The sequence below is a fragment of the Acromyrmex echinatior genome, chromosome 1 (genome assembly GCF_024713525.1).
Source record: "Acromyrmex echinatior isolate Ae372 chromosome 1, ASM2471352v2, whole genome shotgun sequence".
Classification (NCBI taxonomy): Eukaryota; Metazoa; Arthropoda; class Insecta; order Hymenoptera; family Formicidae; genus Acromyrmex; species Acromyrmex echinatior.
The window spans coordinates 21322600-21345429 of record NC_141852.1 but is presented as its reverse complement, the minus strand read 5'-3'; the positions used below and the strand labels follow the sequence as shown (position 1 = coordinate 21345429).

The 22830-nt window shown below is 36.5% G+C and overlaps 2 protein-coding genes and 1 pseudogene across 3 annotated transcripts; 2 read left to right on the top strand and 1 right to left on the bottom strand.

The window, feature by feature from the left end:
* The first annotated feature begins 9 nt into the window (after positions 1-9).
* Positions 10-4922, top strand: LOC105152647 (cilia- and flagella-associated protein 206). 2 transcript variants are annotated; one of them, XM_087411683.1, is made up of 14 exons: positions 10-243; positions 748-1022; positions 1106-1268; positions 1336-1516; positions 1750-1919; positions 2056-2299; positions 2435-2564; positions 3068-3175; positions 3247-3349; positions 3458-3525; positions 3644-3792; positions 3852-3950; positions 4029-4164; positions 4452-4922. In XM_087411683.1, the coding sequence occupies exons 2-14, from the start codon at positions 930-932 to the stop codon at positions 4677-4679; spliced, it is 1872 nt and encodes a 623-aa protein (XP_087267809.1). In that variant the 5' UTR covers positions 10-243; positions 748-929; the 3' UTR covers positions 4680-4922. The 2 variants fall into 2 exon arrangements, with proteins under 2 accessions (XP_087267809.1, XP_011065359.1); XM_011067057.2 differs by having other exon boundaries at positions 10-386.
* Non2 (upstream activation factor subunit spp27 homolog Non2) lies at positions 4906-11821 on the bottom strand. Its single transcript, XM_011067060.2, has 5 exons — positions 11663-11821; positions 9143-9233; positions 7945-8237; positions 7609-7853; positions 4906-7443 (listed from the first exon to the last, which is right to left on the bottom strand). Exons 1-5 carry the CDS (start codon positions 11703-11705, stop codon positions 7327-7329), a joined length of 789 nt encoding a protein of 262 aa, XP_011065362.1. The 5' UTR covers positions 11706-11821; the 3' UTR covers positions 4906-7326.
* A 1342-nt stretch (positions 11822-13163) lies between these two features.
* Positions 13164-19504, top strand: LOC147911063 (uncharacterized; annotated as a pseudogene).
* The last annotated feature ends 3326 nt before the right edge of the window (positions 19505-22830 follow it).

Here is a 22830-nt window from a genome sequence, read left to right as displayed (position 1 = left end):
ACACACCACACTCACGTTACCGACCACCCAGCCCGACTGGCTCCGGATTGCTCCGAATGCTCCGATACTTCCTAACGCGCAGACTGTTGCGACACCTCTGAACGTTGCCTCCGACCGCCCGCTTCCCCCACTATGACGACGTTGAGTCACGACTCAACGACGACTCACGGCGCGGCGCACCGAAAATGGCCGAGCGCGCGCGATCGCAAGCGCGCCATTACTCACGAGATTCAAATGCGACATGTATTTTTTTGCTAATTTTGCATGTAATAATCCGAAAAAATGTTTGCATTCATACATTTGATGATATTCGAACCGGAAATTCGATTTTGATAAATTCAATTTTTGAGACTACTATTTTCTATCATTTTCAATTTTTCCAAGAGGTATCGTATTCTTATTTTTATTTTCCCAATAAAACTACATATATCCTGTAAATATTTATTATGAAAAAATATAAGATAAAATAATAAATCTTTTAAAAGTCGATGAAGTTAACGCTTGTATACTTACTTCGATATGCATGCGAAATATGTAATAAATATCTATTAATCGATAATATAGATATTTTAAGCATGATATATGTTTTTTATGTCAAATATAAAAACTTGCATAAGATCATCCATTTATTGCTCTTATATTCGGTATTGATATTTAAAGAATTTAAAAGAAGTATAAATGAAATGTTAGTAATGATAATTTCCATAGGCATGTTTTCTATGACTGAATTTATGTATGCATTTAAAGTGAGATAGGTATGTGTTTGATATTTGGCAAAAGCGAGAGTACAGTTTAGTGCAGGAAGAAAAACCACACGTAATGTATAGTATCGATCAAACTTTATGGGTGGATGATTCGGTTAGAGTCCACGATTAGCAGGTGAAAATTCCTAAATCAGCTGGAGGTAGCTATTTTATTTGTCTTTTATTATGGAAAACATACGAAAAGAATTGACAAAAAGAATCATAAACGAATGTAAAGCAAAAGGGACATCAATAACTAAGGATTTGGCTTCGTTTTTGGTAATTTCATATAACTCTAATGAGATAGTATTGAAACGCAAGCAAGATATTGAGCAGTGATTACAGTTCTCAAAAATTTGTAGCTTTCTCTTTATCAATTAAATCCAGTGTATAGAATAAAAGAAAATGATGAGGAAAATGCCAAAATAATTCAAGCTGTAACGGAGAGGCTATGTGATCAAAACCGACCCAGTCTTGTAACTTTGAAAAATCAGTTATACTTTGCTAAGCATTATCATGACAGAGGTAAAGATGTTTAATTGAGATGTTTCTATTTGCACAACTATTATTACGATTTTATACTTTGGCTTAGATGAAATTGTCAAAAGGCATCGATTACGACTGCACCAGAAAACTGCACCTTTAATCGCTGAAATTTGCGAAACTAATAAACTGGAGAGTGGAAAGGATACCGGAAAACTATATCAGAAAATATTAACAGTAATAACACTTCTGAGTGGTCTGGGAAGTCCCACGGTCCCATCGGTTCTGAGGTAATCATTGATCATATTCATATGAATTTAATAAGAACTCAAAGTTAACAAAATCAAGTTGATAACATTCAGTTCTCCATCTCACATTTCTCTATTCTCAATCATGAAAAATTTATCTTGTGCCAAATGGTAGTCTTTATATTTTAATCTTTAAATAACACATATTGTGAAAACGGGCCTTAAAGGTTAAATATGATAAATATGATATTATATGAAAATGTATTTTACATTAGGGAAGTTTCAATAGCGTTGCAGAGCGTCTTCCAGGTTTCCGAGCTGACTCATTATATAACTTTGCTAAAACGAGAAAAAGAGGAGCAATTGATGGAGTTAATGTGTCTAGTCGCAGGGATCCGCTTATTTAACAGAGATTGTCAACGCGGTGGCGAAGGGATTGACGATTGTAAGAGCATGGATTAATTTTTAAACCGACCGATGGTGACAGTAAATTTAAATGATTTTAAACAGAGATGATATCGCGAAAAATGTTACAATTACCCGAAAGCTTTATACAAAAATGATTATAGATAGTTTTTTAGTGCCGAGTATTTTACAAGAAGCTCTGATGAAGACTCGCAACTCTATTCTTGAGCTGTTAGAGTTATTAATGGTCAAGATATACAAATTCACGGCTATCGTGGAAAATGCAGTCACATGCATGCCAATCGATGTTTCGGATGCTGCATGTTACAGTTCAAAGGAAGCGGCATCCAATGTGGAAGAAAAAATTGAGTGGATCATCGAAATGTTAACGGCTAGTCGTCAGCAAGAGATCTACATCAGGTATCTATAGAAAGAGGAATAAACAAATAATCTGTAAATAAATAATAATCTGATAAATAAGAATTAATAATCTATAAAAATAAATAATAAATGATCTCCACAATTGACACGATTTCTAATATAATTTTGTTATAGAAAATTGCTGAATGATGTGAAGCGCAGTGAGAATGCAGTGAAGGACTTGATGGAACGTCTTCAAGCACGATTTGTTAAACTTCATGACACTGTTCGATACAGAACGGCTATTCCTACTACTCAAGTTTACGTAAATACGACTGCTTGAAAGAATAAATTATAGTTAACGCTCGATATAATTATTTAAAGCATTTATTTTCAGAAGTTGAAAGTTATAGAATTCCGCATATTCAGTTTTAATAAAATAATATCGTAATAATAATTCAGCTGGAATTAAATTTATTTGTTTCCACGTAAATCTAATATTATTATTCTGTAGAATAGAAATAACTTGCAATTTACAAAAATTTACTTTCTATTAGTGAAATTTTGTAATAAAACATAATCCTTTAAAATCCGAAAAATTATATTTAAATCTTCATTTGAATAAAATATATATTAGGTGTTGGAATTAATTCGTAGCGTTTTTTAATGAAAGAATGTTATTTATTTCACATGAGCATTAAAAAATACATTAATGAAAGTACTTCCCATCACTTGTAAAACGCTACGAATTAATTCCAACACCTAATAATTAAACCGTTTTCAAATATAACCGTATTACGATTAATAATTACACATTCTGCTTATTAGCCGCAATTTATTGATTTGGCGTATATATGGATGGGTTTACAAGATGAAGTGATCATTCTGAGTAATATCAACAACTTCCTGTGGGAGTTACAGGGTTTGAGCAATAAGGTATTAATGCATTCGCTATATCGATTTAAACGTGTATTCGTAACATATATCTCGAATAATTTGTGTTATAGACTGTAAATATTTACGATCAAACAAAGTTAGAAAATATAGCCGAAAATATAAAGATTTTAACCGATGCTGAAAGATTGGAACTTACCATGGGCAATTTAATAAGTACTAATAATTTTCTATAAATTACAATATAATAAATATTAAATGCAAATAAATTTTTACTTGATCTTATTTTAATTGTATAAAGAATATATGTTCGTGTTTTTACAGCGGAATGTGGAGAGTGCGTGATGTATTATCCAAATATCACTAAAGATTTTGAGAAGATAAATTTAGAGGTAACCGCAATAGAAGTGCTTCTATAATTTGACGAAATTTAAAAAATTAAAGTATTCATGTAAAGATTTATGTGATTTTATTCTCGAATTTTTAACGCTGAATCGAGGGTTGTATTAGTTTCTAGGATTTTGCGCATGGACATTTGCAACGGGCAAGGGTGCCCTTATACCAGGAAACCCGAATAACGGTGTGGCGAAATGGAGAGGAAAATATTACGCCTTTAAATCACCCGAAGTAGCCGATAAATTCGGAAAAAATCCCGACAGGTATTCTTTCATTGTAAATGAAAGTAATCTATAAATTTCTTAGTTTCGAATGTTAATAGGTATGTTTACGACGCGCTCAATTTTGTTCGCAATCATGCGGAATATATCCACCTGTTCCAATTACATGAAGAAATTGAAACCATGCAAAGTCAAGAAGAGTGAGTTGTCAGTTATATATGATATTCTATCGCTTAAGCAAGAAATTTTATAAATGTAAAAAATACTAATTTTTTCAGATTAACGGAAAAAGGATTGCGACTGAAAACTCATCATGATCAAAAAGTTCAAACGGATATCCATATACTTCCACCCTACATTGATAAATATTATACTTCTAGCGTTTGGGAGTTGAAGCGTAGAGCATTACACCTGGTAAGTAGAACTTTACCGACGTTCTAAAAGAATTTAATAATATTGAAGTAAAAGATTTCAATGATAAAATTTATATTTGAGGAATATAAAAAATTCAATTCTTTAGTAATAACAATTTTAAGAACTATTTTTATCTATTCACGAATATTTCGATATTTTCACATTATTATTTGTAAAATTCTAATATTAGACATGTTAATCGAATATATGTAATTGTATCACACACAATTAATTTTTTTATTTTCTTAGTTCTATAGACGAAAAATGCTGATACGGTATTTTTTCAGGCAAATATAAGTCGATGTACTACACGTAGTACGCAGACGTTTAATTCGAATTTTCGATACGGTGTTTATGTGCAAGCAGCTCCGCCACAGGATAAGGAAGTTCAAACCAGAAGAGACAACTGTACAAACACTAAGAAACTCTTGACGTTCATATTTGGATTACGAGGAAGGCGAGATGATAATCAGCACGTTGTATCATTCTTGGAAGACGAACTTGAACATTTATAAAATTTTGTCTTTGAAATAATTACATAAAGTGTAGTATATGCACGTAAATATTTCAATAATATTGACGTCAAATGAAATAAACAAAAAATATTTTTAAGTGAATTATATATTTATATTGTAAATAATCAATCACATATATGAATGCATTTATTCGGAATATTAAAAGGTACATATAATGGGTCATTAAGAAAGTACTAGGAAATAATTGAAATAAATTACAAGACAGTTTAAAAAAAAATGAAAGCAATATTATTTAATGACACTTCCAAATACATTTTTCGGAACATTACAGTTTAAATAGAACTTTTCTCCCTTTTTTTTTTGGAGAAACAAGTTTGTATTCTAATGTATCATTCCGTACGCATAGCATTTCTTTCATGCAATTCTTTCGTTATCATAAACTGCAATGATCTCATTCGTGTGGCTTTATTCCTGGTTTAGGCCAGCATTTCTTTAATTTATATTCAAAATACACGAATTTTACACATGTCGAAGCTCGGACAGATGTATGCGGTTAAGATTCCGCACCTCGCTTCGTGAGCCTATTATTTTATTTCCTACACTTCAACAGCCAGTGGTCGCTGCACGCACTGTGACTTTAATCATTTAATATATGCTTATAAGATACCTTTCAATGAATATATTGTTTTACCATTAGATCTTAAACGTTAGATTCAATTTTTACACCAAGAAACCTATAATACGACAATAATTAGTAATTACACGATAATACAATTAAACTTTGCTTACATTTGCATGTGTATAATGTAGCTATTATACAGAAGAGGTACAGGATGTTAATTTTCCGCATAACTTCTCTCTCTTTTTTTTAATTTAAATGTTCGCATTTTTCATTTTGGAGGCAAAATTTGCCATTCTATTACATCCATTTTTCAGAAAAAATTATTTCAATATAAAAACAAAGAATAACAAAAATACCAACAAAACTAGCGTCAGATTACGCACAATTCATAATAGAATTGCAGAAATCGATCATTTGCTAGGATAAACTGTTCATATTCACTGTTTGTGAACTGCGGTTCATTATATATAGCTCTATACACGAATTGATTTGTGATGATTTCCTTTTGTGGGAAAATCATATCGTTGGCAAGTCAACATGAATGGTAAACAATAACCGCATTTAGCGAATCCGCCTGTCCATATTAAACTGCGTTCGGAAATACATGAATGCCTCCAAATATCATTCTACCCTTGTTATTCATCGAATAAATAAGGATAAACAGATACCTGGAAGCATTTAATGTGTATCCCCGAATGCAGTCTTACCCACTAATCTCATGCGAATGACGAACAGCAAATTATAAACCACAAATCATGCACGATCTGGCGTTAACTTTAAGGATTTTTGTATTAAAACACATACATATAATTAAGATCATAGATAATAACACAATACTCATCTGCAAAAAAATAAGCTACTAAATTTTATCATAATTTTTTAACATTTTTCAATGGCAATTATTTAGCAAAATATTATTACTGAGATAAATCAAAGCTTGAATATTTCTTTTAAACATAAAAAAATCAAAATTAAAAATTAAGAAAAAAGTTATCTGTAATATTCTTTTTAAAATTGTATAATTTAATTTTAAAAAATTTTACTCGAACAAAAATATTCAAAAACGGATGTGTTGAGAAATAAAAATTCATACATTTTTATATCTGACTCAAATCTGAACAGACTCCGTTGAAGTGCAAGTTTAAAAAAATTTCCAAAAATTTGTCAAAGTTATCTTCAACAACCGCCATTTGTTAAACATTTTTTATAACTCAATTTTTTTTTGTGTTCAAGAGATAATATTTAAGCTTTAATTCGACTGATTATAATTTTTTGCTTAGTGCTAGATGTTAAAAAATTGTGTTTAAATTTATGGTCCATTTTTTTGGAGGTGAATGTAGAAAAAAGAAACTTCTTCAATATTTGAAATATATTGAAAACAACTATATCATCATCTATGTGATATATGTATTTTGTAGTTGAAATGTCACGTAATAAAATTGAATTTTTTTTTAATCTTGAAAAATTTCAAAATTAAACTTTTTCAATTTATCATTCAATAATGCCATTGCTATAATGATGTGTCACGTTATGTTGTATTAGGAGTAAGATATTGTTATTAATGACGACCATACAAATGATATAACATTTATTTTGAATTAGATGACTTAAAACCAGCTTATTGACTATTGGCCACTGTAATGTCATTCACATTTCGAATCATCTGAACGTCCATGGTAACAATTGTCCCAGTGTCAAGAAGAATCATTAAGAACATCTGTAATTACTTGTTAAATATTATCTAAATGAATTATTATCAAATGCCTTATTTCAAACGCAATTATTTCAAATGCATTTGTTGAGAGTCATACTTGTAATAAAGCTTATTGGGTCAATATGATATTGCAGTCATCAATGGAACAAAATGGTTACAATGGGCGGCAGAATATATCGGAATGGTGTAAACATGGTCTAAAGTCTTAAGTCGCAAGAAATACCTTTGTGTCTCATGTATAGTATGTATGTATCGTGTGAGAAAGATGAAGAGGTGCACGAGACGCACCTTGGAATATGTTATATATATATTTGTATATAACTTGTCGGAGATCGGGATTGAAGAATGATTTAATCTACAAAGTGATTTTTGAGGTATTTCATCATACCGAAAGTTCTGAAACGCTTTACGCCGATTACCTTCATTAATTCCTCATCACAAATCGCAAATTGTTTATTCTTAGGATCCTGTAAAAATAGTCATTTTCTTTGCAACATGATTTTTGTCAAATAAATACATACATTTAATATAATACATAATTTCTAAAATGTAACAAATATAGTAAAGTAAAAAAAAATAAAGTATGGATAATGCACAAAAATATTAGATAAATGATTACAAATAATACTTACATAAAGATTCCTTTCTTTGATAATACTCCATACTTTCTTCACGACTTCATGTCGAGCCATTTGTTCTGCGCCAACAACAGCGGCGAGTTCTGGAGACAGTGTAATAGCGCGTGTATAACCACCACCTTTGCCCTTCCCACCAGCTCCCTTCTTTGCTGTGCTTCCTGGAGCTTTTTTGTTTTTACCCCAGTCCTCGTCACTGTCACTGTCACTTCCCTTCTTTTTTCCTTTCTTTCCAGGCTTACCTATAAAAAAAAATGTAATACATTCCATGTAAGATTTTTAATGAAATCTTGACAAAAAATAAAATTTTATTATAATAAAAAAATATCTTACTTTTTTTAGGTGTAACTTTAGGTTTCTTTGGACTGTATTCTTCATCGCTAGCATCATCATCACTAGCGCTTTCTTCATCTTCAGAGGATCCCTTCTTACGTTTATTAGGAGCCTTCTTAGCAGGATTTCGCTTGGCTGGTTTTTTTTCTTCTTCTTCCTCCTCCTCTTCAGATCCTTCTTCCTCTTCCTCTTCACCATCTTCAGACTCTTCACTAGCAGCCTTCTTCTTTTTCTTTCCTCCATCCTGTTTTTCTTGGAGACATTCCATGACTAAATCATCGACTTCCTTTTTCCTATAAAGGATGAATGTAATTTGTTATTTTATAAGTAATTATTGTAAATGTATCTGTAAGAATTAAAATATAAAAACTTGTTAGAAGAGGAACGAGGTGGTAACTTATATTATTATATTACAGTTCCACTCAGAAGATCCTCTGTTTTTTTCTAGGACATCACGAGACTCTCTTCCGCACTATTTTACAGTGCACAAGTGCCTTATTATATGTCCATTTTAAAGCTTTTGATTCAGTTTTAAAAGTATAATATAAATATAATTAGTAAAATAATTAAATTTATTTTATATTTACAGAAAAATAAAATAAATTGTGATATTATGATAATATGATCAGCATATACATATTATGAGCACACATGATAAAGCATCAGATAGATAAAGGAATGAATTGCTTCCCTATTTAGCAACATATCAATTTATTTAAAAAAATGCAAAAATAAATTCTTTCATAATAAATGCTTGCATACATCCAAGTATTCGAAATTCATATCTTCAATATTTTATTAATATGAATCATGCTTAAAATTAACTTACATTATCAATACGATGAAATATTCATTTATAACATATAAACGTATTCTCAATTCAACCTGCAATAATATAAAGAAAAAGACAACAACGAAGTAACAAAATAGTCGAATTATAATTGCAAAGAAGTCTTTAGATGTTGCAACATTAACGAGAACAAATGCACATGTATAACGAAGAAAAATATTTTGTCGTGTCGTGTAATATGAATCGATTTGGTATCGAAATGGTGCCGTTGCTTTTTTTTTACGTGCTAATGCATGAATGATTGTCGTATCTTATCATATATCAAAATATAAGATGCAAAAATATATAATCAAAAATATTTCTGTAATCATATTTCATTTATATGTATGTTTTTATTTGTTGCCTTACCTTTCTATGAGATCAACATCGAGTTTTTCTTCGATTTGTTGCCTCACTTTTTTAGCAGACATTGTAGTGAGATCAGCATCCTTGAGGATAGCTAAACAAAATTAATAAACATAATATAATTACACTTTGTAATTAAGATACATTAAAGTATTTTTCGGTTTTTGCAATATAATTTTTATTATATTGCAAAAACAAAAAAGTTCGAAAATTTTTAAGTACCATTGTTATTTAAATAATTATTCCCAAGAAAAAATCTTCATATAAAAATATATGTAAAAATATAGTAATACGTAATTATATACGAAATTTTGTCATATGTCCTTTCTTTTGTAAATTACTGTTTGATACAATCAAAATAAAAAAAAAAAAACAAAAAGTAATTAAAAGGATTATTTTCGCAGTTTCTTAAAAAAAAATTCAGTTTAAAGAAATAAGAAAAAATTGCACATATATAATTGTGTATAATAATTTGAATATAATTATATACGTGTAATTTTTTCTCATTTTTCAAATTTAAATTTTTGTAAAAGTAAAACTAAATCTTTTAATTATTGTTTATTTTCTCATTATTATTATTTTTCTTGTATCAAACAATAATTATACAAAGGAATATATAGATAAGTTTCGTACATAATCATATATCTTTACATATGTTTAAATATGTTTGTATATATTCTTATATAACAAATTTTTTCTTAAGTCCTTAGAAATTTAAATAGTTATTCGAATATCAATTTGTGTATTTTATAATTTCAGTTTAAATCCATTAAAAGTAATTAAAAAATATAATGCATATTGTTTCTGTAGACACTTTATTTATAACAGAATTTTTTTTATTTACTACTTTTAAACACTAATTTTATTATTTAGGAAGGAATGAGGTAATGGAGAGAGAACAAAATGACAACCAAAGGTCATTTCGATCAACTCCGATTAACTTTATCAGCATTACTACTTTAATAAGCAATACAAATAAAAGTATCAAATTAATTAATAGAATTATGTTTAATATATCGAAAAAAAGATTAAGAACAATAAAATCGTATATTAGAGATGTTGCGTTTTAAATAATTTTGCAAAATCGAATAATTTTGCAAGTCGATTAAAGTTAATCAGAGTTGATCAATACGATCCTTAAAATACAAGTTAAAAAAGCCGCGCAAAATGGAATTGTTCGCGTGCAAGAGCGGAAGGTTACGCTTCGTCGCTCAATTCTCCGCGCTTGTATACACGCGAGGTTCTGGAATAGTTTGGTTTCCCGCGTCGGGGGGATCTAGTGAGTATCGAGCGCAAATGGCCGCCGTGGCGCGCGGCGCGCGCCGTGCCGGTCGCCGCCGATCGGAGCAGCGCGCGACTCTAATAAAAAGATATCTGTAAGTACGCAACGAGTCATCGTTGCGACGCGTGGAGCGAGACGCGGAGGGATTTTTCTCGGCGTACCGCGGTCGATCGTGCGGCGCATTGATTCCCGAAACGATCGAAAACCGCGAGAAAGATGGAAGGAACAAGAGGAGAGACAGAGAAGCGAAGGGAAATGATGTACGCGCGCGCGCTCGCTCGCTCGTTCGCTCGGTCGGTCGATTCGCGACGCTCGCCGAAAACTGTTCTTAAATAATAATAATAAAAAAAAATATATATATATATATATATATATAAATACGTAAGGCGCGCGCGCTTCGTTAATCATCAACCGCCGCTTTGTAACTCGCAACGGGCGAGACAAGATTTGTAATGGCGATGGATAGTTACAGTCGTGTTACATTGGCAATGGAGGAAAGATAGCAAACTGGCGAATATCTCGGTATATTAACGGCAACGGACGGTGGTGGAGGCGGGCGGCAGCGACTCCGGTTATAACCAATGACGATCCATTCGGCGATACGCGAGAGGCGCGCGAAGGAGGGAAAAAAGGGCAGCGCGCGCGCGTGGCCGTTTCCGATCGACGTGAAGCGTATCTTTCTCGAAGGAGCTTCACACAGGAATATATACGCACTTTTTTTATCTCCCACGACATAAAAATCCGCCGTGACGCGGTACAGAGAGTACGAGCGAGCGAGCGAGAGAGAGAGTGGGAATAGGACACGAATCGAGAGCGAGGCTGATAGGCGCGCGCCACCACACACTCGAGACGCGTCATACGGCCCGCCGCAAGGACGGGACGAGAAAGCTATCTTTTTATAGCGAACGACGAAAAATCCGAATTTTCGCCAGGACACCGAAATGGCTAGATGAAAAATCGCGAGCGGATTGCACGGAGCGATTATCCGGCCAGTCCTACCGTTAGCCCGCGACGTAGATGGTAAAATACGGTGAGCCGCAGTTATAATGGCCGGCGTGGGGCACGCCACTTGGGCACATACGTGCGCGCTAAAGTCGTCACGTCGCAAGAGCAAAGAGCCCGATTTCGCCTGTATTCCCGATGCGATGGCGACGCGCAACGCGTGCGTACGCTTGAACGTAGCTCGATTACGCTGATATCCCGCACCGAAATCGCCTACATCACGCAATATCGCCACTTACCGGTGATCTCCTTGCGTAGCTCCTCCTTCGAGATATCGGCCATGGTAGATGCTACTCGTTATACGTACTGCTGCCAACTGAGCCTACGCCGGCTACGGACTCTCGTAGCGTCCGTTGATACAGTCAGCGCTAAAAGTGCTCCGATACGCATCCACCCGACGCGCCTGCGAACGCGAATAACTCGACAACGATCGTACCGAGACGAATACTATATACACCAAATCGTGTTAGTTTTTTACGATCTACAATTTTCTCATCACGCCCCACGCGTAATTCGGCGATCCGAGGATGCCAATTCGATGTTTCTTCACGGCACACCGACCGTACTTTTTCAACTGACTGTACATGAAGCGGCCGCTCGTGGCTGCCGGTGGCGTCCACGGTACAGTCTGCGCGCGTCGCTGACTGACGGCGCCTACAGAAAAATCATCTTCGACGCGCAATAACTCCTCAACGCGGGCCTGAAGACGGATACTATATACACCAAATCGGGCCAACTTTTTTTTCTCTACAAATTTCTCATGACGCCCCTGACGCAATATTGCGATTTAACCGACCCAATACGTGTTTTCCTCGCTCGTGCCGCGCGAGCCTTTTGTTGCCGACTGTACCGAGCATACTCCGAGTTTCGTAGAGTCGAGCCGCCTAGTCCGCGTCATATGACAATCGCTCCGTGTTCCAGGGATATAATTAAAAAGAATGCGAAGATTACGATGATGAGTGTAATTGATGCAAAAAAATAAACGGAAGCATTTTTGTTTGTCATCGTGTGCGTTTGAATATTTCGTACGAGTTGTTTAATTAATTCTTGCTATCTTTATCGAATTATCGTAACTGTTTGCAGTGTTTAACGGTCATCTCGAGAAAATAATATATGCACGCGCAATAGCGTGTATAAAAAATAACGAAATGTTTAACTTGTTACATCATCGCGATATCTAATCGTTCCAATTCCTCGCATACCGAAAAAGTTATTTTTTTAAGCGTAATCGCGACCAATCAGCACAATATTTTAACGGGCCGCGACGGTCGGTACGGCCAGTTGGTTCCTTCGTCGTGTTAGCGGTACAGTAACTTCCAAAAGTATCGGTAAACCTGCCGCGATAAATAAATTTTGGAAACGCATATCTCCGAAACGGTGCGTCGCACGGCGATACTACCGTCACATAATCGTATCAGTTTGACACGACCAAGAGTTTTCTTATGAAGCGCCACGCTCGATTTTTCCATCTAAGCAAGTCCCTACAGCTCGTTCATTGCACGTGCTGGCTTTACTTTCGACGCTGACTGTACTGCATTCGGCGCATCCACTTACGAGTCGAGCATCTCGCGGTCTCGGCCGAAGTCGTGTCGCAAATTTGTTCTTGTAGCTTACGTCGCGAGGATAAAAGCGATTTTCGACATGAGACGAGCGCTCGCGTCTCCGTCACGACCACCAATCGTTGTTTACCGACGATGCATCCCAACGTAAATACCGCCATGAACGTTTGAATATTCCAACATGGCTGAGCCAATCTTTGCGGATGCACCTGGCCACATGGCACCTTTCCCGGCCATACCGGTTACGACGACGCGATATTAAGTGGCTCGAGCGAACGCGACAAGTTACGTACGTCCAATCAGCTTGCGATGATTTCAGCAAGACTCGCCTGACTCGATGAGATTACGTGTTTTCTCTCCGAAAATATTACTTTCCCTCTCAATTCACACGTCATTTCCGGTCGTTTAGGGCAGTCATTAATAGTACTCGTAAAACGAATGCAAGTTTGTTTACTAAACTTCCCAACCGAATAGTTGACAAATTTATGCGCGAGATTTAATCACGTTTTGTGTAAGATACGATTATATTGATTCTCGAAACAAAGTACAGGATGATATTCTCAGTTGCTGATTTGTCTCAAAGTTATTGACATTTTCACATTATTTGGAAGCATGTCGTGCTCTCTGTTGACGATGCCGGGTATTAAATCCGCGTAACAGGTGCAGCTGGAAAGCAGGATGGAGTTTAGGTTAGGTTAGTCGCCAGGTGACGGTAAAAGCGGCAAATGTAAGCTACTTTAAGCGCCATTAATGTTGCATTCGTTAATCCCGTTATTATTAAGAAGATCATTAAGATAGTACATCTCAAGGTTTCCTATTTTCATGTTTACGTTTGACATTCATTTCCAACGTCAATTAAAATAGGTTATATGATTAAAATTGACGCCGGACAGTAGAAAATGCATGAAAATGATGTAATATCAATCTTGAACGATCTGATATTGGAAATTGAATAAATCCATTCGTAAACATTAAATTGAGACCGTGACGCTGCTTTTTTATAGGATTTCATGAAATAGCATTTTCAAATCAATGCAAATATTTTTTTTCTTAAAATAGTCTAAAAATAAAAGTCACGCGATTATATGTTTTTTTTTTCGTATAATTTCTAGTATATTTGGTTATTCAAATTCGTATGTCATTAAAATTGAAATTCATTAGCGATTAAATTTATCACTTAAACATATTCTAACAGTTGCGTAATAAATATAATTATATATAGACATTATTTAAATGTAATTGTGTATATATTTTTAATTAAAAAGACCCCTACAGTACAAAATTGTACAAAAGTTGCAGCATGAATATTGCGTGTTGTAACAATTGCAGAGGTTTTGCAAATTCTGTGCTATATTGGGATTAATTACCAACTATAATAAATTTTTTAACAAATATGAATGATACATATAAATGTGCTGTTGGTACAATCATTTTCAATTCGATATTTCCGATTAATGCTAATACTTTTCTCTACATATTCCATCATTTATCTATTCGATAATTTATAAAATATATTAGGTGTTGGAATTAATTCGTAGCGTTTTTAATGAAAGAATGTTATTTATTTCACATGAGCATTAAAAAATACATTAATGAAAGTACTTCCCATCACTTGTAAAACGCTACGAATTAATTCCAACACCTAATAGTATATATCACTTGTTTGATAGAAAAGTGACATAACTAAAAAATTAGCATTTTGAGATAATGAAGTCATCTCTAAAGATATACACTTTTGTTGAAAAAAACATTTGTAACTCTCCCAATTTACCACTAGGGGGCAAAATTATCGTTTATCCTGTGCAAGTTCATAATAATAACAGAAAAGAAATATTTTTTGAATTTGATATCGTGAAGAAATGCTGAAATAATTATAAACAAATATATTATTTAAAATTGTGCTATTTTTTTCTTAAAATGTTTTCTTTAGAATTTGACAAATTCTCCTGAAAAGTTTTCCCATTAACAAACAATTATATACGTATACATACATAGATGCGATCGACTTCACGCTACAAATACGAAGCATTTTTTGATGACTTTGTAAAATTCTTTCTTTTGACTGATGAACAAAGCATTCGCAGTGAGCAACGAAAAAATTGTCTTGGAGATGATGTCGGTCATAACTCTGAAGGTAACTATGAATTCATGTTCAAAATTGGGTAAGTTATCGATGACCCGTTGATCTCGCAGAAATCTACAGTTGCGTATGACATTCTTCGCTTCGCCGCCAGATGTCGCCAGCGTGTATACATCGGTTTGAATTTCAGGTTTCCAGAATATCAGTTGGCGGAACGGAGGGACTTAGTTCTTGTATTATTATTGCCATTTGGTTGTACCATGACCTCCTTTTACATCGCGCATAGTGCAGTCGTACTAACCGATTGTGAAAACATCGGCCCGAAATGCAAACGTCAACGACTTCTTCGTGAGTAATGTAGATACATTTCGATTCAAGTATTCGATTTGAAGAACAACGCTGCCTTTGGTAGCTGTTTGTGCGAAGAAACGGATATAAAACAACCGTCGCATTTTTGCATTACTATTTACTTGCATTCCTCTACAAATTGATGAATGGCAAGTAAATTAACGTCTTGCCAAGACTAATTCTGACAGTATCATTAATATTGATTATACAAACTGGAATTAGCACCTTTTTCTGCGTATTATTTATTATTGCGTATTATTAATTCATCAACTTGCAATGTACGTTAGATGGCGTAATGTCGGGAGGAGAGGAATCGCGAGATCAGGATTATTCTTTGTACAATCGACGCTCTTGCAAGACGCAGATGAGCAACGTTATTACAGATCGGAACGTGACGTGATGATATTATTAGGAGCTTTAATGTTAATTTGCTCCGCCAATGCGTGCTCGCGTGAACCTCGAGCGTGCATCGTTAATACTACGCGGCAACAAATAGGGACACAGAATTATGATAAATTCTCGGGGAGCACGTTGTTGCACAACTATGAGCTTGATAATACAACTGCTAATCGAACTAATTAGTTCGCCGTTCCACTTGAAGGCGATACGTCGAAGCGGTCGTCGCGATGTCAAGCGACGACGATGTTAATCGTACGCAAAGAAAAGATCGCGATTACAATCTCGCAATTATTATTCTATAATTCCTGCAACTTAATTAACTCTATGTTTAGACACATACACACGACTTTAATATTCATGAGACATGAAACTTGATCGAATTGCGAACGTTGCTAATATCAATTCGCAAACATCGCGTAACGTATACCCTGTACACTTGCCGACGTTCCGACAGACTTGTTCGGAACCATCGATTTTATCTGCACGCGTACATAAGTTTATACCGCATTGTAAATCATTTCCGCACGAACGCAGCGAAACCGAAAATTCGCACCTTCCTACCCTTCCTACCCTTCTGTTCTCGACGCATTATCGGCTGTTTCCTTTATCACCCGGTATATGTATAGTATATGCGAGTGGCAGCTCGAGAGCTCGCGATGGATCAACGTGAGCACGTGTAGGTACGCGTGTGCGTGCGCGTGTATATATGTATATATATGTATGTGGCTAAATTCGACGTGCGCCGCGCCGCGTCAGAGCGGTTCTCTCTCACCGAACCGAATGTGTGTACCGTGCCGTTCGCGCGTGTACGCGTGTACGCGTGTACGTACCGCGCGTATGCATTCACAGCACGCCGGTGTCCGACGCCTTGTCACGTGTACGTGTCAAAATCAATATTTGGCGTCACTGGGTTATGATAACGCCGCGGTGTGCGTGCCGCAGAGTTCCCCCTTGTATACATACATGCATACATGCATATATGCATACATGCACGCATCGCATATATACGGCGCGGGTGTTATGCGATGGGCCGCGCACGCGAGCGGCACAATCTGCCGGATTTCGCGGAATTTCCGTATCGCCCTTGTAACGCGCGGCGTAAACAATGTGTACGCTCCGAAACTTTTCCCATCTCGGAACGGCGGTCGCGCGTCACGTTGCGCGTTTATTGGACGTTTTTGAATCACTGGGCGAGAGTAGCCGCCCGTAGCCGCCGATGTATCTCGTCGTCACGATAGAGTAGTAAGGTACGATAGCAAAGTCCAGAGTGGCTTCCGACGTTTGTCACCGATGCTTCTGAAATTTCCTGCTGCTACTGCTGCCGCTGTTATTGCTGCTGCCGTTGGACCTTTCGATAGTTTTTCGCGACAACCGTTTGTTTTTTTTTGCTAACGAAAATGGCAATATGCGTGCTCTTAAGGACTATTACAATGGAAGTAATACGTAATAAGCCATAAGACATCGATCAATCACAGTCGATTGATACGAATTTCCATTCGGAATAATCGAATCCGATTGGTCTTATTTTTTACAGCTTACGACTTATCATACAATATTAAGTACTTCTATTGTAGATGGCCCTTCAAACCTGTTCTACAATTGTGTAAGCATAGTTGTATGAATTGACCAATCATAGTCAAATATTATTATGTATAAGGAGAATATTCGATTGTGATTGGTTAAATTTACAATCACTTACAACTGCACTTACGCGATTGTAAAATAGACTTAGTGGCACACAAAAAACTTAAGTAAAACATAAGCAATAAAGAAATTAACATTGGATTTGCTACTACTTACGTTATGGCCTTACAGTCTCTATTGGTTGGCCAATTCACTCACGTTTTATTGCTGTTTTTTCCATGGTCCTTAGAATTCGTTAATTTTAATTCGTGAATTTATTAATTAAATCCATTATTTATTATTGCACCGAAGAATTGACTGCGAAAAATTTACACATTATACATATAATATTATGCTTTCTTAATTGGACACAATTATGAAAAGAAAAACTTTATGAGACAAGATGTTGAAGTCTTACTAATGCCCGTATCCATCTACCAAAATAGATAACTTTAATCTAACTTACGAGTATACTTCATCTTTTTTGGTTCTAACGAATTTGGAAAAATATGAAGAGTAAAGTTGAATCGAGATTAAAGTTTATCTACATTGATGGAAATGGCATAAATCTTTTGATATTTTTAGCAGCGTTAAAGCAACATAAGGAATTTAATAAATTTTTAAATGAATGTACTTACAATTTTTTTTTTTCCAAAAAAATGAGATTGCAATCAGATTTTTAATTACTTTATATCTTCATGATTAATTTGTTAAAGTTGCTAAATATTCTCATCCTATAATATATAATAATCATGATAGACAATTTATTTGTTACAGTCGCTGCAAAGTCGCTATTTCTACGCTGGAATGCGCATAGCGGATACCTCTTCATTCAAGCGAGCTAGGCAAGTTCACGGTCGCTATTTTCGGCAGAGAGCGCAGAACGGGATCGAAGCGGAGCGGAGGCAAAAGAGAGCAGAGGAGCCGGGAGGAGTCAGCCGGCGAAGTAGAGGTAAAATATAGAACTGCCACCTGTTCGACTGCGCCGCTAGCGCATTGTGCCGCGGGCTTTTTCTACCGTGAACCGAAAGATTATCATTGCAAACCCGGACTCGTAGGTTTCGCGTTTATATCCCGACTCTTCGTGAAACTTAATTGAAATCCAGCATGAAAATGCATGGAAACGTTTTAACAACATTAATTACGTCTTTGCTGATTTTCAACGTCGGTTCGTTGATTTTGATAATAAGACCGACTACTCGACGAGTTTGATAGTTACTAAATTCAATAAGAATAAGAATAAGAATCGCATTTGCATTAATTAATTATTAAAATTCAGTATTTTTAAATGCCGAACGTTAATGCTACGTTATCTGAGTTTTTCAATTTAAAAGGCATTCAAATATTTTTGCACAGCTGCGATATTGTCGGTGACGTCAAACCTCTTGTTTCAACTTTGCAATTTACTACATTTTAACATATTCCTCCCAAGGGAATGTTACGTACCATGAATGTAATCAAGAACGTCTGTTATCGCCTTTAATTAATCGCGTTCGCTTGTCGATTTGCTTCTTGAGCGAGGACACACGTCCCGGATTATGCGTCGTACTACTTTCGTTTCTCTCGTTTCCTCTTCCCTCTCTTTCCTTCTGTATTTCCATCGTTCCCAGCACTCCAACAATTCTCCACGCATGGCCTGCCATGTTTTTCGTGCCGTTCATGCCTATTTTCCGGCGAGCGATTCGGTCGACGACGCGATTTTCCCGCACGCGGCATATTTCCCTCACTGCGCGCCGGATACATCCGCAGACAATGTATTGATTTACTTATGTATAACCAGTGTCATTGATGGTGAAGCGAGCGTGAATATATCTGAATCTTACGATATGTACAGAAAATACAATACAAATAAAATTATCGAGAGAAGTTTCGAAATGTGTGTGTGTGTGTGTGTGTGTGTGTGTGTGTGTGTGTGTGTGTGTGTGCATGTGTGTGTGTGTTGTGTGTGAATTATGATAATACATATCATAATAAAATAAATTTGAAATATAAATTATTATCATTATAATTACTGCAATTGTTATTTAGCTAATTAATATTTGTTAACTCTTAAATTATTTGTTGTTTACGTATAAAATAGAATGAATTATTTCATCACAATTAAAATTAAAATGCGAATTATAAAGATATATATTCGTTAAGATAATCGATTCTAAAAATATTCATACAAGTATAAATTATTTTAGTAATTTTAAGAATTAAAAGAACAATTATATATATCTTCCTATTCGACAAATATTCCAAGAATTAATTACTCAATGAGAACTCGGAGAGTAAGCCGATTAGATGAAACTTTTTCTCCTTACTTTCACTACTATACTTCGAGGACGTATACCTCTTTCGCTTTCTCGTATTATCAACATGCGTATCCTGCGTCTTCCGGTGCACTATACGCGTTCGATACGCACATCGCGTTTATATATATACACACGACGACAATCTCGTGTACTATTCTCGAATGTAGAGTCGTCCTGGCAGGTTGGTTCTCTTCTCTCTCGAATATCTGCACGTGGATACGGCGTTGTGTGCAGTACACGCGCACACCCGCACACTCGCTCGTACACACGTACACCAGAATGCAAGTACACAGTAACGGCCGGGGTATCTATCGGGTCTTCTATTGCAACAGATGCCTGTTGCTACGCGGCCCGGGCGACGCTGTCACGTTTTCGGCTTCTCCGCTCCTCGAACCTCCTTGTGTTCGCTGCCTTTACTCATGTCCCTCCCTCGCCTCGCGTCGTCCCGCTGTTACTCACCGAGAAGCGTTTTTCGCCCTTTTTGCCACGTGATCGGGCATTGACCCTATCCCCGACGCGGCTCGGGGGTGGAAAGCACGAGGCGCAGCAGCGACGACGAGGCAGCCGCTTCTTTCCCCTCTCATTTTTTTCCTCCCCCCTCCCCCTCCCCCTTCTCTCTCTCTCTCTCTCTCTCTCTCTCTTCTTTTTTTCTTTACGGAAGACAATACTTTCGAACCAACGAAGCGATAACAATCGTGATCTCGGGATAAATGGTACTAATCGGTGATTAATTGATTGTGTAGTTTACGCTCGAACGGCCTTTACGGTTTTACGGCCGGCAATTCGAGCGTCGTTAATTATGCGGAGTGGATCTTAGAAAGAACGAAGAAATAACGGTGAAAATGTAGTTTCGTCTTTCATGATGAAACGACTGATGTTTCCGTTCGAGAGTTCGAATTATGTCACGTCTATTATGCCAAAATGTACTAATTACCAAATGTTAATTACCAAGTGTTAGATAATAGTTAAGCTGTTGATGTACGTGTCGATGTAACTAATGTTACTTCATACTTACTTATTTAGATACTTTAACGTATCAATATTGGCTGAGCAAGCCAAAATTTTACCTATCAAAAATTACTTATGAACAGTCATGCGCGTTACGCTAATATATATATATATATATATATTTAGAATTTCCGGAAGGGGTGCTCCTCTTACGCAATACTATGGAAATGGATCGGAAGTAAAACAGAATCCAGCGCTCAGTCGGAAGACACAACACACTTTTACATGCACAATAGTACTTCATTGTATATTGTTATCGATTATGTGCAATGTGGAGAACGCACAGTTTAGATCACATTTCACGAGAATCTCTTTTACAATAATTATGTTTACCCACAAATATTACATTCTAAATATTGTACAGATAATTAAGAGAATCCTCTTAACTCAATGCAATTATTAAACAAACCTATTATAGAGAGGAAATGTTATAATGGAAAAATACTTTTGACTATTATAACATTTCCTCTCTATAAATACGTTTGCTTAATAATTACATTGAGTTATCTGTACAATATTTTTACCATGCCTAACAAAGATATCAATTATTATGACACGTATGAAATATCGTGCGATCTGCTATTGTTTTTTTCTGTGTAAATTCTGTTATTATTGCAGTTGTTACGTAATTCTTATGTTCTTTATGACATATTTTATCATATATATCTCATCATGATTTCTTGATATGCGGATGGACTAGCATATCTGCATCTCTGTAATATGTTATACTTTAAATATGATGCTTGTGACGTATAATTTTTCTTTATCTAAAGTTCGAATTTATTTCGATAAATTTGCCAAATATTATAAGTTAAACTTTTATACGTTTATGAGAAAAATACTAAATGAAGAAGTTCGCCTTTACACACTCTTATCGAATACTCAATAGATTGCACAGCTTATTTATGTTTAAATTTTAGTAAAAAAAAAGACTTCATTTTTTGGAAACATTCTAAATAGTTAATTTTATTATTTTACAAATTTCCATTGACAAATTTGTCCAAGAGAGATTAATACGCAAGCATGCTTGAACGTGAGATCAAGAAAAAGGATCACCCGCATTAGATGAAATCGAACGTGTCGTTCAGCGGCGTCTTGGCGGAATACAGCCTGCGCTAAGGGATCAAGCCGGATCATCCTTAGTCGAGCGATGCAATCTAAGGAACGGGCTCACGTTTCGAGATCGGGCGCGTCCGCGAGAGAGAGAGAGAGAGAGAGAGAGAGAGAGCTTTCCGCTTCTCGTTCGGTTCCATTGCTGAAGCCGTCGCGCCGCGTCTCGCCGGGATCGGGAGAAAGAAAAGAGTGTAGCGTCCCGCGCGCGTAATTAAGGACCGAACGGTGGGTATGGGACGGAAAAAGAGAGGGCCGGAGAAAGAGAGAAGACGAAGGGGCGGTATTTGAGAAGAGGGTGTATGGGGGTTTAGACATCGATCGGGCTGGACATGTATGCCAGCGTGCACGTGCACGCGCGTCGTACGTGTACACATAACTACCACACGCCGCGCCGCCACCTGGCCAGTCCCGCGTGGGCAGGATGGTGCGAGTCGCCGTTAAGGGCGCGGGTGAGGGTGAAGCAGGAGACGCGGGGAGGAGGGTATATATAGCGGATATAGAGCCGTACGAGGCAGAGGGATGGGATCGAGGGTGGTTCGGTTGGCCCCGAACCTACCCTAAATCGAAGAAGCATGGGACACACCCTGGAAGAAAATGGGAAGTGGGGTAGTTGGCGGGTGGCCGGGCAAGGATGGGATACCTCTGCACAGTCTCTCTCTTTCTTTCGTTCTCGTTCTCGTTCTCTTTCTCGCCTCGGTCTCATCCCTCGTTCTCTCCCCCCTCGTACTCGATGCTCTCCTGCAGCCTCATCCTCCTCCCTCTTCCACCTGCCGACCCTGCTGCTCATCCTCCTCCACTATCCCCCTCCTTCCTCCGATATCTTATTTCGTTCTCTCACCCTCCTCTCGCCACGGGCGAGCCGTCTCACCCCACCGAGCCGGCTGAAGGCGCCCGGTTGCCCTCTCGTCCCTCATCCCCCGCTCCCAATCCCGCGCCTTCCGCCATCGACACGCCAATGAGGGCCACCCCGCGACAGGGCA